This window comes from Castor canadensis, chromosome 16 (genome assembly GCF_047511655.1).
Source record: "Castor canadensis chromosome 16, mCasCan1.hap1v2, whole genome shotgun sequence".
In the NCBI taxonomy this organism is placed as follows: domain Eukaryota; kingdom Metazoa; phylum Chordata; class Mammalia; order Rodentia; family Castoridae; genus Castor; species Castor canadensis.
The window spans coordinates 82614214-82633613 of NC_133401.1; the positions used below are offsets into that span (position 1 = coordinate 82614214).

Here is a 19400-nt window from a genome sequence, read left to right on the forward strand (position 1 = left end):
TTGGTAGAATTTTCTGTGAAACTATCTGGACCAGTTTATTTTCTTTTGTGAGTTATACAATTAAAATTTATATAGCATTAACACCTTTAAGCTTATTGAAGACATCTAACTCAGATTGGGTGAAGTGTTATAATTTGAGTTTTTAGAATTAGTCCATTTCACCTGTCTGGATCTGCTCGTGGTCTTCCGAGTTGTCTTGCTTGTGGCATCAGGGTCCGTAGCATTTTTCCATTTCACTCTTGATTTTAGTAAGTTGTGTCTTCTAGTCTGTCAGTCACATTTATTACTCTTTTCAAAGAGATACCTCTGCTTAATTGATTTTTTTTTCTTTGTTTGTATGTTTTTCACTTTCATTGACTGACCTATCTATCATTCTCCTTTTTTCTTATTTTGGGTGTGCTTTTTTTTCCGTATTAGTTTTCCTGGTCCTTAACATAGGCACTTAGGTCATTGACTTGACGCTTTTCCTGCCTTCCAGTGACTGCAGTTAGTTCTAGAAACTTCCTTCCCATTACTGATTTAAATGTCCCACAGATTTTGATGTCTTCATTTTCATTCACTTTAATGTTTATGCTGATTCTCCTTAAGACTATTTCTTTGACCCATGGACGATATAGAAGAGTGTTGTTTAGTTTTCAGATGTTTGGGGGGTTGTCTTCCTATCTTTCTACTACTGATTCTGGTTTGAGTCCACTGTTATCAGATAATATATTTTATGTGACATCAAGTATCTTAAAATTTTTGTTTGTTTTATGGTCCAGGATGTGATCTTCCTTGATGTATATACCATGGGTTCTTCCCAGCTCTTTTTGAGAGAGCAGTTCTTTAAATGTTGGTTAGACCCTGTTGGTTGATGGTGCATATAGGTTCATATAGGTGCATATAGGTATCTCTGATGTCTTTCCATACAGAATTCCATCAATCTTAGTGAATCAGCCTTCAGCTATTATTAAGGAATTTGTTTATCTTTACTTTAAGTTACATCTTTTGGTTTTTTGCTTCTGTGTATTTTGCAGCTCTATGTTTGCACACATATTTATTTAGAATTGCTGTGTCTTCTTGGAGTGTTGACCTTTGTGTAATTATACAATGCTCTTTTATGACCAATAATTTTGATGACAAAGTCTATTTATCTAAGATAATCACTCTTCCTTTTCTTAGTATTTGCATGATATATATTTTCCTTAGTTTTACATTTAATACATCCATATTATGATATTTATAATGACTTTCTTATTGGCTATATAAATTTGGATCATGATTTTTTTAATTAATTTTCTTTCTTGATCTCTGTCTTTGAATAGATGAACTGGGACCATTTGCTATACTCATTACTCATTAGGGCTTAAGTCTGACCTTATATTTTTTGTTTGCTCTAATTATCCAGTTTTCTTTGTACTTAATTTCTATAGTTTCTTCTTTCTGCTTCTTACAGGCTACTGTACATTTTAGAAACTCCATTTTGACTTCTCTGTAGTAACTGTGAGTGTGTCTCTTTCTATGGCTTTGATAGACATCTGTTGTACATAAGTATCTTAAAGCCTGTTGCTTTCATCATTTTATCAGCTAGGGATAAGAAAACTTAGCTTGCTTTATATTCCTTTACTCTCCCCAATTTATAATTCTTAATTTAGTAATTTCTTAAGAATATCCCCTATACACATTTTTAATCACACCAGAGTTGTAATTTTTCTCCTATCATTAAAAGTAATTTTGAAAACTCAAAAGGAGAATGTCTAATTCATTTGCCTAGATTTTTACCTACCATTTCCCTCTTTCCTGGTGCCTCAGAATTTTTCCTTTGTTTTCTTTATATTTGGAAAGCTAACTATTTAGCCTTTTTTTTTTTAAGAAAAACTCTGCTCATGAAAGATTTTCATAGTTTTCCTTTATCTGACATTTTCTCAATTTGTTCTCCATTCGAGAAGGATACTTTCACTGAATATGGTATTCTGGGTTGAAGGTTCTTCTCTTTCAGCCCTCTGATAAACAAGCTACTTATTTCTGTCCTTCATGGTTTCTGATGAGAAATCTGCTTTCAATCCAATCACTTTTCCCTGCAGATAAGTTGTCATTTTTTTCCTCACTTCTTTCAAAACTGTTTTGTTTGTGTGTTTTTTGTTTTCAGAAGGCTAACTATGATATGCCTCTATGTGGAAGCCTTTCTATTTATCCTGTCTGGGATTTACTCAGCTCTTGGACACAGCATCTTCATGTCTTTTACAAAGTTGAGATGTGTTCCACTGCTATTTCTGCATTTTCTCAGCCCATTCTCTTTCTCTTTCCGGGACTCTTAATGACATGAGAGTTAGGTATTTTGTCATGATCGTAGGTCCCTGGGGCTCTTTTCCTTTTTCTTTTCTAGCCACTTTTTTCTTTTCTTTTGTACATGTTGGGTAACTTCTATCAGTCAGTTTTCAGCTCCTCTCATTCTTTATTCTATCTTTCCTTTTTTTTGAGACTATCATTCAAGGGTTGTTTTTTGATTATTGTATTTTTCACTTCTAAAATTTTCTTTGGGGGTCTTCTTTACATCTTTTTTTTTGTTCTCTAACAAATTTTATGTCTCTGATGAGACTTTTTTTTTCTTCATTTGTTTGAAATGCATTCTTAATTGCTGGTTGAAGCAATTTCATAATGGCTACTTTAAAATATATGTCAGATAATTCAAACATCTTTGTTATCTTGGTGTTGACATCTTTTGATTGCCTTTCCTTGTTCAGTTTAAGATATTCCTGGATCTTTGTATCCCAACTTATTTGTATTGAAACACGGAAATTTGGATTATTATGTCATGAAAGTCTGGTGCTTGCTTAAACCTTCTATTTTAGCTGGTTTCTTCTGATATCATTCTGGCAAGGAAAAGGGGTCCCTCCCTCATTAATGCCAAGTTTTCCACTCAGCCTTTATCAGTTCCTACAAACAGGGAGCTCTTTGTTAGGGGCTTAGTAGGGGTGTGATTATAGGGTTGGCAGTGCTGGCTCCCCACTAGACCTACACTGATACCTCCCTGGATGTTAGGGATTGGAGTCCCTTGGTACTGGACCACACATGGCATCCACTGATAATACAAGGGGCATGGGGCTCATTACCACTGGGAGATAGTAAAATACCTGATTCTTCATCAGATCTCTTTCAGTACCATCCCTATGGAAAAGGGGTAGGACAACTTGATAGTGCTTTGTGGATTTCAAAGCCCAGGTTTCCTATGAAGCGGGGATCTTCTTTATTTCCTGGAAGGCTTGCCAGTGTTGGCTCCCCTTTTGGCCTTCTCTGAAACCAATCTGGTTGAGCTGAAGTGCCTTATTGGCATAGAAGCATGGGATTCCTACTTGACAGATGAAGATGGAATAGGGCCACCATTTTTTTTTCAGTATTGTTTGGCTGGAGTTGGGTAGTTGATGTCTCAATGCTTTCTCTATTAGGCAATCTTTTTCATAGAACTTTGGCTAGGGGAAACTTGCTTTCATTGGGGCATTTGTGGCCTGTATTTGTTGCCATCTTTTTTAGCTACAAGTTTGGAGCAAGACAAAGCAAAACTGCACAGAATGCACCACCTGTGGATCCCTACTTGGACTGCCTCTTCTTTCCAACTTTCAGAATCTTCTTATATTTTTGAGTATAATGTCCAGGGTTTTGGGTTGTATCCTGTAGGAAGAAGTGGGAACAATGTATCTATTTAATATTTTTGGAAGCAGAAATGTATGGACTTCTTGATTTTCAAATGTAAGACAGGAAGCTAGATTTTAATATGAAGACTCCTGTTTTCTCTCTTTTAGTATTGATAATTAATTTTTAAATATCAGGCAGGCTAAGTGGAAAATGTCTATTTGCCAACAGTCAGAGGATTTTGCTTACTTCCATGAAAAGTTAGACGTCCTTGACTTAGATTTGTCAATTTTCATCCCATTGTAGATAAAGTTACATCACTTATCCACAGGTCACCCTCAATAAGAATAGATTCCAGACGAGGAACTCATCAAGGAAGTATCTCTGGGCATTTAAAGCAGGTGTCAAAATGTCCAAACACTAAATTTCTTGAATTTTAATAGGCATAAATCTTCTAGAGCCCCACTCTAAGCATGATTTCCAAAAACAAATTTAACGTGCGCGCACGCGCACACACACACACATACACACATACATACACAAAGCCTGTCTTCTAAGCACGATAAGAATTAGAGGAGATAGGGTTTCAAGAGTTAGGAGCACTGATTATATTAAAAGTAAAAATTTCTGAGTATGTTAGTACATGCCTATTATCCCAGCAACTCAGGAGGCTAGAACTGGAGGATCTTGAATTTGAGGCTAATCTAGGCTACACAGTGAGACCCTATGTTAATAAATAAATAAATACTAACAGTGAAGCAAGATAGGAGCAAATTCTAAAATCAACTTACAGCATTCAACCCTTATGAAAACACAAGTGCTATTCAGTGTTGATGTACAGTCTTGTATTTCTCCAACAGATGTTGAAGGTTTTCTTTTAAGTACTGAGATTTATCCTTAGAACTATGAGTTTGGGCCATTTATATTATCATTTTCCTCCTCTGTAAGTCTGTAACTACTTAGCCAAGAATGTTTCTTTTTAATCATAAGAGTAAAAATCTAGTTCTTGTTAAGCCCCATATGATGTGTTAGGCAGCATATTGGGGAATTTACTACAATGTTGTTTTAATTTTTTTGAAATACATACTGTCATTTTCAATTTGCACAGATTCCAAATCTAAGTTAGAAAAGCTAGAGGTGATTTTGACAAAGGCTGTGGCTTGTCAGGGCCGTGGTAAGACTGGCTTGCCACCAAGCTCTCGATGGGTATGCTCTCAATCTGCCTGTAATGCGGCTCCCAAAATATTGAAGTCATATGCCAGAAATTAAGGGCAAGGATTTTGGGCATCTAAAAATTACATTAATATCAAGACACGTGAATTGACTGACTGGGTGGGAGTATTAACTTCCATGCCAACAATATTTGTGTCCCTTTGAAGGTCCTGGTGTCTCAACTGGTGACTCTCAGAGGGGATGGTCAACTTGCTGAGCCTTAGCAATCTACACTCCAGAAAACTATTTGGTTTATTTTCGAAGCGATCATAGCAGCAGCACAGCTGTCCTCAGAGAGCACAACAATTGTACCCTCTTTCTCATTGCCAACTGTCAAACAGAATTTTCTGGAACTCAGACAATATTTGATAAAAAGTGCAGATTAGCAAGTTTGGAGATCCAGAAGTCTCTGGTTGAAAAGACAAGGGAGGGGTGAGTTGGCCCCCCTAATGTCTGGTGGTTGACGGTGTCCACGGTGGTACACGTGTGGTTTAGCTTTTTTGTCTACAGAGACTAGCCAGTTCAATGTGGTGAGAGGCCAAGGAAGAGCAGAGGAGTTCAGAGCTACAGATCTGTTCCCCCAAGAATTTCCTGACATATTGAGGAGGCTGTGAGCAACAGTAGACTGGAGAAAAATCATTACCCTGGCTCTGGGTTGTATTTTCCATTTTAATTAAAATTTGTATTTGTCCATTCTGTCCGGGCCTGGCCCTGTGTTTCATGCTGTTTTGTATGGCAAACGAAATCAATAAGAGCCTATCATTTGGAACTTGGAGGCACCTGAGCGTTTTGCCATTATTTACTAGGCAGAAGGCTAGTGTTTTCTGAGAGATGTCTGGCACAGACTTCCAGGCCAAGGGTATCAAATGACAGGCTGCAGTGCTCTCTGGTTGCCAGTTCATATGTTAGAGAAGTTCCTTTCCACCAGGTCCTCTAGCTTACTCACACCACTTCTTCACTTTTCACTTGCTGCAGGGGTGTCCTTGCAATGAAGGGAACAGTATGGGCTGACCTTGGTGAGCAGATGGTTGTCTGGTTAGATCTTTCATTAACACAAGGTCCCTGTTGGGTCACTAGAAAGAAGTTACCGGGTGTGTCCAGACTCAGCTTTGCAAAGAAGAAAAAAGTGACTGGGAGTTTTCTGACAGCTCAATAAAGAAATGCATGGAGGGCCGGGTGTGGTGGTGTATACTTGTAGTCCTAACTGTGCAAGAGGCGTAGGTGGGAGGAACATTGTGGTTTAAGATTGGCCTCAGACAAAGCTTAAGACCCTATCTGAAAAATAACAAAAAAGGGAAAAGGAGCTGGGAATGCAGGTTAAGTGGTGGAACACCTGCCTAGCTAGTGTGAGGCCCTGATTTCAAACCCCAGTACCACCAAGAAAGAAAGAGATAGAGCAAGTGAGAAAAGGAAGCAAGCGAGAAAGCGAGGGAGATGAAAGGAGGGAGGGAGGGAGGAAGAAAGGAAAGAAATTAATATTAGTCAGATGAGGGAAGGAAGAAAGGAAGGAAAGAAAGAAGGAAGGAAGGAATTTAATGTTAGTTGTATGACTCAGTGGATTACTTAATAGCTCATATTTATGACCATGTCAAATGTACTGCTGAATCTCTTTTGTTTTCTTTCTTCCTTTTTTGATATTTTTCTTCCTAACCCTTCTATAGCAAAATGATTTTTTTAAGAATGTAATTATTAGATTTGTTTCTTGGTGGTGGTGGTATTGGGGTTTGAACTTGGAGCTCTGCACTTGCAAGGAAAGGGCTCTACCATTTGAGCCACACTCCCCAGCCAAGAATGTAATTAAAGATGGATGAAATCAATTTGGCTGTGAACTGCTTCATAACAGCATTTCACATTAGAGTGACAGAATTATCATGTCATCTGTGCACATACAGAAATCAAAAGATGAGATTTTTTTGTTATTATTTTCCCCTCAAAATCTATTAAACTAAACAGCAAGGAAACTAATTTACTGTATCAGGTTCTTCTACTTAGACCAATTGTTTAAGTACGTATTAAGCTTTTGCAAAAGAAGTTGAGTCTTTTCATATCTTCCTCCAAGGCAGAGCAGGGATCAGAATTGAAGGCAAAACTACTTAGAGTCACACTCTTGGGCTTTGTCTTTGATGTTTTTAGGTGGGGAAAGTGACAAGTACCAAAACCCCAGCCTGACTTTCCTGAAAGCTGCTGAACTCTGCTCATCCTGGGATAATGGATGTCAAGGACCGGCGCCACCGCTCTCTGACCAGAGGACGGTGTGGCAAAGAGTGTCGCTACACGAGCTCGTCCCTGGACAGCGAGGATTGCCGTGTGCCCACGCAGAAATCCTACAGCTCCAGTGAGACTCTGAAGGCCTATGACCATGACAGCAGGATGCACTATGGAAACCGAGTCACTGACCTTGTGCACCGGGAGTCAGATGAGTTTCCTAGACAAGGTAGGTAGAGTTGGCCCTGTTGATTGACTCTAAGCTTTGTCACAACTTTGACTTGCTCTGTTGCCCATGGATGACTGGGGTTGATGGAAACTGGGGAGGAAGGCATGTTGGCAAGCAGTTAGGTTAGGAGAACAATTCTGTTGACCATCTTCAACTGTGGGCAATAGAGAGGTGCATCTTTTATCCTGGACTCCAAATTCCTTAACAGTTTTGTTATGACTATTTTTGGAGAGCTGCCACATTGGGTTTTGACAGAGGAGAACTAACATATAGTAGACTCTTGGCTCCATAAAAGATATTCCTAAAACAATAGGGAATATCTACCTGGAGAGTATGAGATTATCTGTAGCTTTCAACTCTTCTCTCTTATTTGTTTATGGTCCTGGAGTTTGAACTCAGGGCCTTGCAGGCAGGTGCTCCAAACTCTTCTCTTTGAGGCCTCTAAGAGCTTAAGTTTCTGCTGTTTCATGCACTAGCCTTCTGAGATTCACTTTGAATAAATGATGGTGGTGCACACCTGTAATCCCAGCTACCTAGGAGGTAGAGACAGGGGAATCATGGTTTGAGGCCAGTCTAGGCAAAGTTAGCACAAACTATAAGTAAAAGGACTGGGGCTGTGGCTGAAGTGGTAGAGCACTTGCTTAGCAAGCATGAGACCCAGAGTTCAAATCTAGTACTGCCAAAGATGGATATATGAATTTCCCCTATAAGATAGTATGTCATTTATCTCCCCTCCAAAATGTGGTGTTAATTCTGATTTCTGCATTTTTCATGTTTCAGAGCATAGATGAGCACATACAGTTTATTATCAACCCCACTAATATAACTCTCCCTCCTACTTTTATCCTAGACTGTAATTTTATTATGGTATTTTGATTTGTGGGGGGGGAGAAGGCTATTTCTCTCCCAGGCCTTGACAGTTGGCATCCTCTTCCTGCTCAGTGCCCATGGAGAATTCTGCATCACTGGGCCAGGGTTGCTACTAAAGCTGCAGCATATAGACAAATGCACTCAGTGTCAGGGGCACAGGACTGAGGCTCCCTCGATCACCCTGTGTCTTGCCCCTTGAGAACCAGCCCTGCTATGTGCTATTTACAACAACGGCTCAGCAAAATTGCAAGTGAACTCACAAGCTGTAGCAAATACAAGTGCAGGGTCGCTCTGGTGGCACCCCGGGTCTTGGCCTTGCTCTGCTGGGCTATTACATCATTTGTTTCGTAACACTTATTCTTTATTTCTTGTTCTATGTCCTTGGCGATCAGTGTTGTAATGAGTTTAGTTCCAAATCAAGTACCTGAGCTTGGAATTCCATTCCTGGTTCCTTCGCTTCCTGAAATTATAAATTCCATTTACTTTGTTTTATAGAAAACATACACGTGTGTATTATTAATTGACATTTTGCCTGTGATTTATAATCTATACTCAGAGGTCATTCAGGAAGCATCTTCTCATATAAGCCCATTTATATTAAACCTGAATATTGAGAAAAATGAACAGAGAAACAGTTAAATTCTGTTTTCATTGCCATGGTAGACCGTTGCAGGAAACACTTTTTATTTAATTGTTTCTTTTGTTTTCTGAGTTCCTCATGAAAATAAGACATATACTGGTCCTGTTCCATGAGACAACAGGCAGGGGATGCTTGAGCATTGGTGTGGATTAAATGCCTTTGATCTAGGAGTAACTTCAACAACCATGTCTTACTCCCTAAGTTCACATCAGACCCCAAATAGCAGGTAGTGGGAACTGGGAAAAAAATATGAAGAATCATGGCTTGATTAATGAAGAAAGAGTTTACATTTCCAATAGGAAGAAATTAGGACACTTGTCTCTTACATCCAAGATGTGGCTAAGAAGAGACCCAGATACTTTGAAAGGTGGGAGCATTCAATGTGGTTAAATGCTTTCCACTTTCTGCTGTGGTTTTTGTGTTCTTTATGGTGTTGCTGCACACGTTTTTGTTTCTGTGATTCTGTGCAGAAGTGTACACTCTCCCACCCACATCTCATTAAAGGTGCATCTTGGCTTATAGATCATTGTGCACTGAGCTGGAGATTCCAGATTAGTGTTGAATTGTGGATTGGCCTATCAGCTTGCCCCTTATTAATATTTACATAAGACAAAACCAAGTGTTGGGATTTTATTTTCAAATATACCTTTACGCTTCCTGTTGACTCTTGTTCCCCTCCATTGATAATAATGGAAGTTGCTTGGCCATATCGAACTCATAGCTTTGCAATTAACAATTCACACATGCCGTGTGTTGTTATTGAGCCCATATTTGTTTGTGTAATGTGTTTGCATGAATTAAAAACTGTGCAGTCCAAAAGTAGAAATGAAAAGGCATCGGAAAGTATTTGCATATGCAAGTGCAATTCCTTCTGAAGACATCTATGAATTTATGCATGAAAATGTAGTCAGAGTCTGAGTGGATCTACTTTGATGGGTTCTAAAATTGAACTCTGCAGGAAGTAAATACGCACATATTTAAGGAGGGAAGGAACAGGAGACACAGTCTGTCAGCCGCACATGCAACTTGAAACTGAGCCACTACAGAGAGGGTTAAAATCAATTTTACACTCAGCAATAACAATAATTTTTAAATGTCATATATTTCCCATTTTATTTCCTTATTCATGAAATCAAGGAACAGGATAATCTCAATACTTATTAGCCTAGAGGTACATTAGCAAGGATCACAGCGGCAGCATCTCCTGCAGTCTTCTTACTTAAAACCCAAGACACTGATCATAAAACAAACACACTTCTCACATACAAGCAACTTTGGCAAACACAGTTGGATGGCTCTCCAGATGCTCCAGCCAATAAAAGTGACATAGGGCCCAGAGTTAGACCTTGTCCAGCTCCCCCAGCTGGCCTGCCCAAGTATCAAAAGAAAGAACCTAACAGATCCCAACAGGAGAAATGGGCCAGGCATCCCCATGGGAAGCTATGGGAACTTCAGTCACATTTGTGTCAACTTTCAACACAGAATCCTCCCCTACCTTCTTCTTTCTTGGTCTCTTCTCTGAAGTAAAGGCTATGCAAATTACCTGTCTGGCCTCTGTTAATGCTGGACCCTCCTGGTGTGAAGGGAGAGAATTGCTGACCTCAGGTCTGTGGCCACTGGAGTAATTAGTAATTAGTAAATGACTAATCCTGTGCTAAATAGCATCCTAGTGTTCGGAGAGTTAATGTACCTGACAAAAGTACGGAGCAGTCTGATACCTGGTATACAGAGCCCCAGTCCAGCCTATGAAAGAGATGCCACTTTGAATAACGAAGGTCAGCCATGTTCCCAGGCAAGTTGCACAAACTTGTTCTTTTGTACCCTCAAGGTAGGGTGTGGAGCAGTGTAATATAAAGTCAGTCTGCAGTGGCTTAGGAACCTAAAGCTAGACATGAATTGTGCTTTTGCATATTTATGTAACTGACTCTCGTCTGTGTTCTCTGCTTCACCTGGATAGTGCATTTTCTATGTCTATTAAATAACAATTATAGCAAAAGCCTACCAACATTTGCTGAGTCCTTTCTTCATGTCAACTGCCACTGTAGGCGCTTTGCTCATAGGAACTCAGTTAACACTCACAACAGCCTGGTGAGGGGTACTGATGTTACTCTCCTCTTTACAGATTGTGAAATTGAGTCAAGGAGAGATCAAATGAATCATCCAAAGCCAGAAGGAAGGCAGAGATGGAGACAGCTTTCAAACCTAGACAGGATTCAAGAGCTGTGGTTTATACCAATGTGTTTGATCACTTCCCAAATAAATGAGTAAACAAACCAAAAGCAAATCACTAAGCCCTTAGTCAAAGGCTAGGGAGGGTCTGTAAGGTTCAATTTCCAAGCCTTTTAAAGGTCACCACCCTTAAATCTTTCTTAATAACATAGGAACTGTAATCGCTAATATTGATTTGAACACAGAATGTGCTCTAAGACTAAACCCCAGCCCTGCTGACTTATGCTCTTATTTTCTTACATTGTCTTCCATTGTTGAAATCACTCCTTCCTATGATAGCTCTCCAACACCCACCAGTAGGAAAGTTTCCTAGGTTAGGAATGCATACTGAGCTGTCAGTGCTGATTTTGCCCTTCCGATGGTAATCACCTTTTTATACAACATGAAACACCAACCAAGATCCGATCTGAATGATACTGGTCACTTAAGCAGAATGACTGGATTCTGTGCCAGCCAAGGCCCAGTGGGCCAAAGAGTTCAGCCAGGCTTCTTATTCCTAGAAAAGCCTCTTTCCAGTTAGTTGTTCAAGTCTCTTGAGAGGGGGGCCAAGATTGAATTCTTTCTCGATACCTCAGGCTGTCATAAAATCATTCTCATTCTTAGGACCTTCAAAATAATTTGGGCAGTAAATTTTACTCTGTGTAATTTGGGTAGTATATATGTAGCTCCTATTAATGAGCTAAAAACTCATGAACCTCTAGTAACTTAGTCAGAGTGCTGCTCTCTATTGATTAAACCAATGTTATATGAGAGAGGTGTTGAAATACTTTTGGAATCCTGAAAACATTTTTCTGTCTATGATTGTTCTAAAATAATGATGTTTTCACTATACAAAAACAATACTTAGAAAGGTTCTATTTGGAAAATGTCAGCGCTTACTTACCTTCTCAGAAAAACTTTTAGGTTTTACTGGTGTTGAAGATTTCTGTTGGTATTTGTAAGGCTAATATGTACCTTGAAAAGATTTCTTTCCATGTGTTCTCTGACCTCTTGATTGGACTTCTTTTCATAATTCAACTTTAGAATAATGTAGTGTGTTGTCACATGTACTTGTTTGTTGTTTTGAAATATCTGTGGAAAAGGAGAATCTATAACCTTTCAGTGTTAGGCTCTGGAATCTTCTTGCTAGCTAACACAAGTGCTTCTTCCTTCATGGACACGGTACCTGGTGGAAGAGTTAGGAGTGCAGACCCTAAGTTTCACTGTGCGCCATTGGTGCGACCTCAGTCAAATTCTGGAACACAGACCAATTCTCACTTCTTCCATTTGAAAAGTTTCTACTATCTGTTACGTCAAATATGTGGTTATTTCTTTGAATTATACATTTGTCATGCTGTGGACATTGTCTTTCATTTAGTAAGTGGTAAGTGACTGCTGGTGCTGATATTTATAATTACTGACATTTTGATCTTATTGTTGTCATGAATAGAGATGACATGAATGTTGCTTTCCAGCATTCATAATATTCTGTGGAATGGAAAACCTTTTTCTCTTGCCCTTGAGTCCCATGAATTGCGAAAATTCTGACATCTTCAAACCCAGAATTTCTTCTCCAGCTTGTTGATCGAGTGTATCTGACTCCCTATGCGCCATACTGTTTGCTCCCAAAGATGAACATAACTCACACATTATTTCCCTATTTTTAGAAAGGGATGAAAGATGCCATCTAGCAACTGTCAGCTGACGCCAGCACACTGTGACAGAACCGCTAGTCAGGCACGTTTACAAGCTAAAATAAAAAGATCGAAGAAATACTGTAACGTAGCATCGTTGGGTAGGTTTTAGAGATGTGAATTTCATAACATGTAAATAAATATATATTTCAGGAATGAGTTTAATTAAAAGGTGATTTAATCCATAAAATCCCTAGATGAAAATTAATACATTCTCATGACTCTACATGTAGTAATTTGCAGATTGAGGCCACTCTGGGAGTCAATCGTATCTATAATTTCAGTGTTGGTGTTTATTACCGCTCCAGGAATATATCTACCTTTTTCAAATAAACAACAATCCTTGCCCAGTCGTCATCCTCCAAGTAGTCAATTGTGCATTCAACTTTGGGTCTAACTTGCTCTGGCTCTTCCTCTACTTCTCACTCTTTTTCAGGGGTAGTTTTCTGGAATTTCACTCTAATCCTCTACTCTTTCTTCTTTGTGGCATTTTCTTTAGAATGCTCTTATTTAAAGGACTTGACAGTCACCATTTCATCTTCTGAAGCTCTTTAATTCCAATACTATTACACACACATTAGTTCCTGTGGAAAGACGTTTGGCCCAACATATCTAGAAATGCAACTGGTCTCATACTTGCCTTCCCTTATCTCTCATTATCCCTGCTGGGCTTACTTTTCAGACAGACCTGTTTGAAGAGGTCCAGAACCCCATTCATTTCATATATTTTCCACCCTTGGGGATGTTATTGGAGACAAGCCCTTTCTTTGTTTTTGAACTCTTATAGAACATTATGCAGAAAGATGCAGATTGGCCAAGCATGGGGCAGATTCTGACAGTTATTTCTTTTACTCTGTAAGTTTTGTGGGCCGTATATCTTGCGCTTAGGCCTATCTGTGCCTGGAGATAAGTTAAGGTGAGTGCTTCCTAAACCTAATGGGATGGGTTCCTTATAGGAAAGCCAGGTTTTGCTACCAGAAGTTGATAAAGAATACTGACTGACCTGATAACAAATGTTCCCAAAGTTAGAGATGCTTAAGACTTAGTATCTCCCTCATGTGGTTCTTCTAACCTCTACTTGCCCTTTCATAATATCCCTTGTACTATTTCTCTTTTAGTATTCAAGTCTCAGAGTTAACTGTTTGCCCCTCAAAATCTGTGTACAGCTTTTATTTCCCAGCTTTGGGGAAAGGTGTCACAACCCTTACTTTAGAGATAGTCTTCAATGACTCTTTTCTTTCTTTTTGATTCTTTATATTGTTGTTCACCAAATCATCCCTCTATTCCTGCTTCATTCATTTTCTGTCCAACTTTCTCACTCTATGGGGAGCTTTTCAACACTGTACAACTCCCTCACATTTAAGTTGCTTCCTTTCCTCAGTCCTTACCCTGACACATTTTGCATATCATGAGTAGTTTTGAGTTTCTAAAACACTGCCCTGTTTTGTTTTGTTTTTTCATTTTCTTCAAATTAATTAAAAAATATTTGCGGAGTTCTTATCATATAGCTGAAAGTTGTGGAGCACAATGCAGGAGACAAACATGGTATCTAAAATCACAAAGGCTGGTAGTCTTAAATAGCCAAGACAAAATAGATATTTAATTAGGCCCAATATAATAAATACTGTGAAACCAAAAATACTGACTGCTCTCGAAGAGACAGCTAACTTGGATGTCTTTCCAAAAATTGTGAATTCAGGAAGAGATAGGCCTCGGAAGAAGCAAGAGAGTATTCAGACAAAAGGTCCTGCATATGCAAAGGTTCTGAGGTGACAAATCTGACTTGTTTCACATATTTAAAAGAAGGTCATATGAGCTGAAGGGCAAGTGAAGACAAAGGAGCTAGAGTATAGGGAGAAATTTCAGGGAAATAAGGCTGGCTTTGGTTTACAGAGAATGTTATAGGAAGACAAGGTGTTCAGTGAGATGAGGTAGGAGATTGTATCTTTAAGTAAGCAAGCCTAGTGGCCTGAACTGTGATTCTATAGGCAGTTTAAGAAATAATGTTAAGAAACGAAGTTGTTGGCTTTGTCAGGCATTCTAAGTGGAGGCAAATAGATTGTTCCGAGACTCCAGGGCATTGACTGGTTTCTTCTCCTGCGAAGAGAATATTGCCTTTTTGATGCTGAGTTTACCTAAAGAGGCTGAAAAGGTCAATGCTTGTAAATAACCCCTTAAGTGAAAGTGCATAGATTGTTTGTTTGAGTTCCTTTGGAATCGCATACATAAACTTGATCGTAAAGATATGGTATTATAACAAGAACCTGCAGGACTTTTTAAGTCTTGTTTGACTCCTGCATTTGCAAAGAGCAACAACATCAGCAGAGCATTTTGGATGGACACGGCAAGAAAAATAAAAAAAGATAATGTGGTGTGTACTCACCCTCTGTGTACACTTCACACCAGTGTGCATGCTCCCTCATGTGCTAAGTAAAGCAGAAACTCACCGAGAGTTGAGCTGTGCGTGTGTGCACATGACTATATGCTTTGCCTCTGCCAGCTGACAGCCTGACTGGGGCAGCTGACGACATTCAGGAAGGGAGAGCGATACTTTCTGGGCACTGGTAGGTCAAGCAGGGTAAGCGATGAAAGAGGAGCCAAGGTCCTTGTCAGAGTTCCTGTTTACTACAAGTTATCACTGATCATCAGGACTTGGAGTAGAGGATGAGTTGGTTACTGGGTTCAGATGGCATGTTTAACTGGACTTTTTGAACTTGAGATGTCTTTAGGCCATCCATGTGCAATGTCGAACAGGCGATGGGCTGTATAGTTTTGCCATTGTAAGAGAGGATTGAGTTGGCTGGAGAGGTAGGAGTTGGTAGCTAATTTCCTGAGGTTCATACAGGAAAAACGTGCAAGCAAAAGTCATGAGGAGTCTCTAGAAGGGCACAGGTAGTCAGTCGAAGGACAGATAGAGGAAGAAGATCTTGGACAAAGCCTGACTTTGCTTTTCATGCTTTGTCAGTCCACACTTGACTTCCCACCCCACGAAACAGATAGGTCTGTCTTCTAATCCCTAAATCAGAGGTCACAGAGTTTATGGACACAGGTACATTGGCGCCTAGGTACATTTTGTTCCGTTTGGCCAAAACATTTGAATCAAGTGCTCATCTACATTCCAGATCACCACAGGCCCCTTTTCTGTCTTTATTCATATACAAGTTCCCTTCTTCAGTCATTTATTTTATATGCCAAGCCCCTGAAGGCTTTTGCAATCACAAAAATATCATGTCCTTTCCTTCCTTGCGGAATATCTCTCTGTCTGATCCAAACTTAGTCATCACACAAGGCTTCACCTGGAGTCCTTCTTGTTGGAGAAACTCTCTGCTCTCTTCTTCCGTCCTGGGCTGTTGTCAGTGTTCTTCTCTGTGTGAGTGATCTAACACACCCAGCACATGGCGTCTAGACTCCTGTGAGGAGGAAGAGAAACACAGTGCGCTGCAGTTTTGTGGTTTGACTTCTGGATGCAGCTACAAGGGATTTGTTTTTCTCAATGCCTTGTTTCCTCTTCTGAGGAGAGGAAGTTAAAGCACAGCACGGAAAAGGACTCTAATCAGAAAATGTGGACAGCACGTCTGTCCAGCATGGCAATCTTGTACTGGGAAAGGACCGACTTACATTTTTCCAGCAACACGCCCTGATACACATCCAACTGCACTAGCAGTTGCTTCCTCTGAGTTTTGGTGATGCACTAATAGTACATGTCTCTCTAGACTGGTGCCACATGTTGCAGTCGTGCCTCGGCAGGGACCTCCTTTGTTGTATGTGTGCAAGGACTTCTCTGCATAGGCAATTAGTGATAGGATACAGTTCTGGCTGGAACCTTTAAGAAAAGTCCACTGTGAGAGACAGAGGGCTTACCAATGTCAGCCTCACGGTGCTTTGCAGGCTACCCTACCCACTGAGGAATCATCACACTGATAGTATCAGAGGACACGTTACATTGTCAATGTCATGTTTTAGGTTTATAATTTAATTTTCAGCTCTGACAATCCCAGAAGCATCGCTAGGGACATAGGAAGAGGAGGGGCTGGCATGCCCCCAAAATGAATGCATGTTCATTTCTAAAGCACCTCACTTGGCATGCATCTCTCACAAGATCCCTCTCTGTCTGCTGCACCCAAATTCTCTGACACCACCAAGTGACTCAATAGTCTCCCTGCACAGACTTCTCTCCTTCCTGTTCAAACTCACATGAAAGCTCCCATAGTCATAAATGTCTGCTGGGAGTGAGTGATCAGAGCAAATACCGAGAGGATGTGAAGATGTTAAAAATGGGTGCAACATAGACATATTTAATACCATTTAACAGCTTTGTCGAATAGCTGGAATATTTTGCAAAAGTCACTATGAGCATTATATTTAATGCATCTTCCCCAAGACAGAATGATCTGCTTAAGAATGGGAAAAAAATAAGAAAACAAAAGAGAGAAGTCAGGTGGGCTGTGTTGGATTCTCAGCTGAACCTGCCATTCTCCTTCCTTTTCTAGATCTTTTCCTTTGGTCACAACATAGGAAGGCTGTCTTTGTCCCCCTGATTTATGAATAGTCAGCACTGGGCAATTGCTGTCCCAGTGGGATGCATTTTATTTTAAAAATAGTTTGAAGCACTTTCTTTTAAATTCCCCATGTCCACTGCTACCTTGACTGTGTAATAATGCTTCTTGGTGTGTCCTTGTGTGGTTAAGTTCTGCTTCACATACTGGGAATTAAAGCACTGAATTTATTTGTAGCACTTTGAACCAAAATGTTGAATTTCTTTAGAGTAATTCCAGTGGGTTAAATTTGTTTCTATGGATCTATTTGTTGCAGCTGAAACGCTGACAGAGGGAGGAATATTACTTTAATGTGCTCAAAAAGACAAGGAAAGAAAAGAAAAAGAACAAAATCCAGATGACTGCAGGGTAAATATCCATAGGCCAAACAAATCTCTCTCTAAGTGACTGCAGATTCAGGTGACACCATCAGCTTTAAAAAGACCCCTGTTCACCTGGCAGCCTTGGGTGCAAATTTCCCTTCGTTCACAGTGACATTTCATTTAATGCCTGCACTCTGACCCCATTAGTATGCATTGCAAAAGCTCTGCACAGAGATGACCCAGTTAACACTTTCTGCTTCAGAAATCCAGAGACGGCACAGTGGGGAAGCAATAGCAAAGAGTCCTAGCTGAGCAGTGAGGGGACAGTGAACCCACACTCCAGGCCAGTTCTGTCTCTGGACGAGGGCTTAGAGTTTCAAATGCCTCACACCTAAGCCCACCTGAAAACTAATGAAATCACAACCTCCTGAGCTGGATGGTGGGAGACCCAGGCATTGATACTTTTAAAAAGCTGGACACATGCTTTCGTTATTTTTTGGCAGAACTGAGGCTTGAACCCAGGGCCTTGTGCTTGCTAGACAGACACTTGAGTTATCCCACAGCCCCCAAACTCCATTTTTATTTAAATCAGATGTCTTAGGGAATTGAGTGGATCATGCTCTGAACATGATGTGAAAGGACACAGGCTACAGGACATAACTCCGCTTTGGTTGCTGATGGTATTTCAAGCTTATTGAGCTTGTTAGTATAATGACTTAGAAACTCACATTTCACTCAGAAGCCCATAAATTTAGTTTTAATAGATCCTCTTAATTCTTAAAGGGGTTAAGCTAATAAATGCTATTAACCCAAACGGGAGTTCCTTCTGTAGTATGTCTGACACAGGAGTGGACTTGGCAAGGTGTTAGACTGCCCTGAACACAGGACACACTCCTGCCAGTGTATTATGTACCACAGTCAGTTTTTCTTTTTTTGCAATGGTCCATCCCTCTGCTCTTGAATCAGAAGAAGCAGGTGAACTGATTCTGCTAGCACATCTATTTTTTATCTTACCTTCTGTGAAACATTTTAAGTGGCTAGATGTGGAGGCAGACAACTGTAATCCTATCACTTGGGAGACAGAGGCATAAAAATCAGGACTTTCAGGCTAGCCGGGGCTACACAGCAAGACCTTGTCTCAAAAAAAAAAAAGATAAATGAATAATTTGAATACCTGGTTAGGGATACAGCACACAATCAACTAAATTACATCAATTGATTCAATGCCCTCAAAACCAAAACAGTAATGATTAATTTGGATGTACCATAGGAAGAAACATGAGCAAATGATGCTCATATGGACAGGTGAAGTCAGTAGGAAGGAAAGGTGGTGTTCCTAGTCACTGTCACTGTCACTTTTTCAATGTGAAGACGTATCCGAGTAGCAATGTTCCAATAAAGGTAATAAAAGGCAAAATGTGCAATGCTCCCAGGGGCCAGAAAGGTAAGATAAGTGGATGAAGTGCACCAGGTTCTCCACCACATGTCCTGCTGAGGACTGTTCTCATTTGGAGATGCATTGCCTCTCAGGCCTGGTAGGTTGGTGACCTTGCGGAATTCAGGAATTCTAGTTTTGCTAGATTTTCCAACTTCTCGGGTAAATTAAAAAGTTTTGATATGTGCATGAAAAGACCTCCAGGTTTTAAATGTTTCTGCAAGGGTCACCTATGGAACTTTTCACACCATCCTGTCTCACCCTGGACTTTTCTGGTAATCAGGTCCTAAATGTCCTTGAAGACAAGGGTAGTCAGACATCTGCAACCCCAGAAGTGCAGGGAGTGAATAGCTGGGGACTCCTTTCAGAAGCCCAAAGAGCAGAAGCTCAAGATTAAAGTTCCTTCCCCTCATCCCAAGATGCACAATCTCAGCCTCCTC

At 40.1% G+C, this 19400-nt stretch overlaps 1 protein-coding gene across 16 annotated transcripts in view; it reads left to right on the plus strand.

Annotated features, from left to right (window-relative positions):
- Window positions 1-19400, plus strand: part of Tenm2 (teneurin transmembrane protein 2) — a 1177215-nt gene that overhangs the window by 279931 nt on the left and 877884 nt on the right. For all 16 annotated transcript variants that reach the window (XM_074057721.1, XM_074057728.1, XM_074057729.1 and 13 more), the window contains one exon: window positions 6955-7255. In XM_074057721.1, coding sequence (XP_073913822.1) covers window positions 7030-7255 — 226 coding nt within the window. In that variant the 5' untranslated portion in view covers window positions 6955-7029. The remainder of the gene's footprint in view (window positions 1-6954; window positions 7256-19400) is intronic.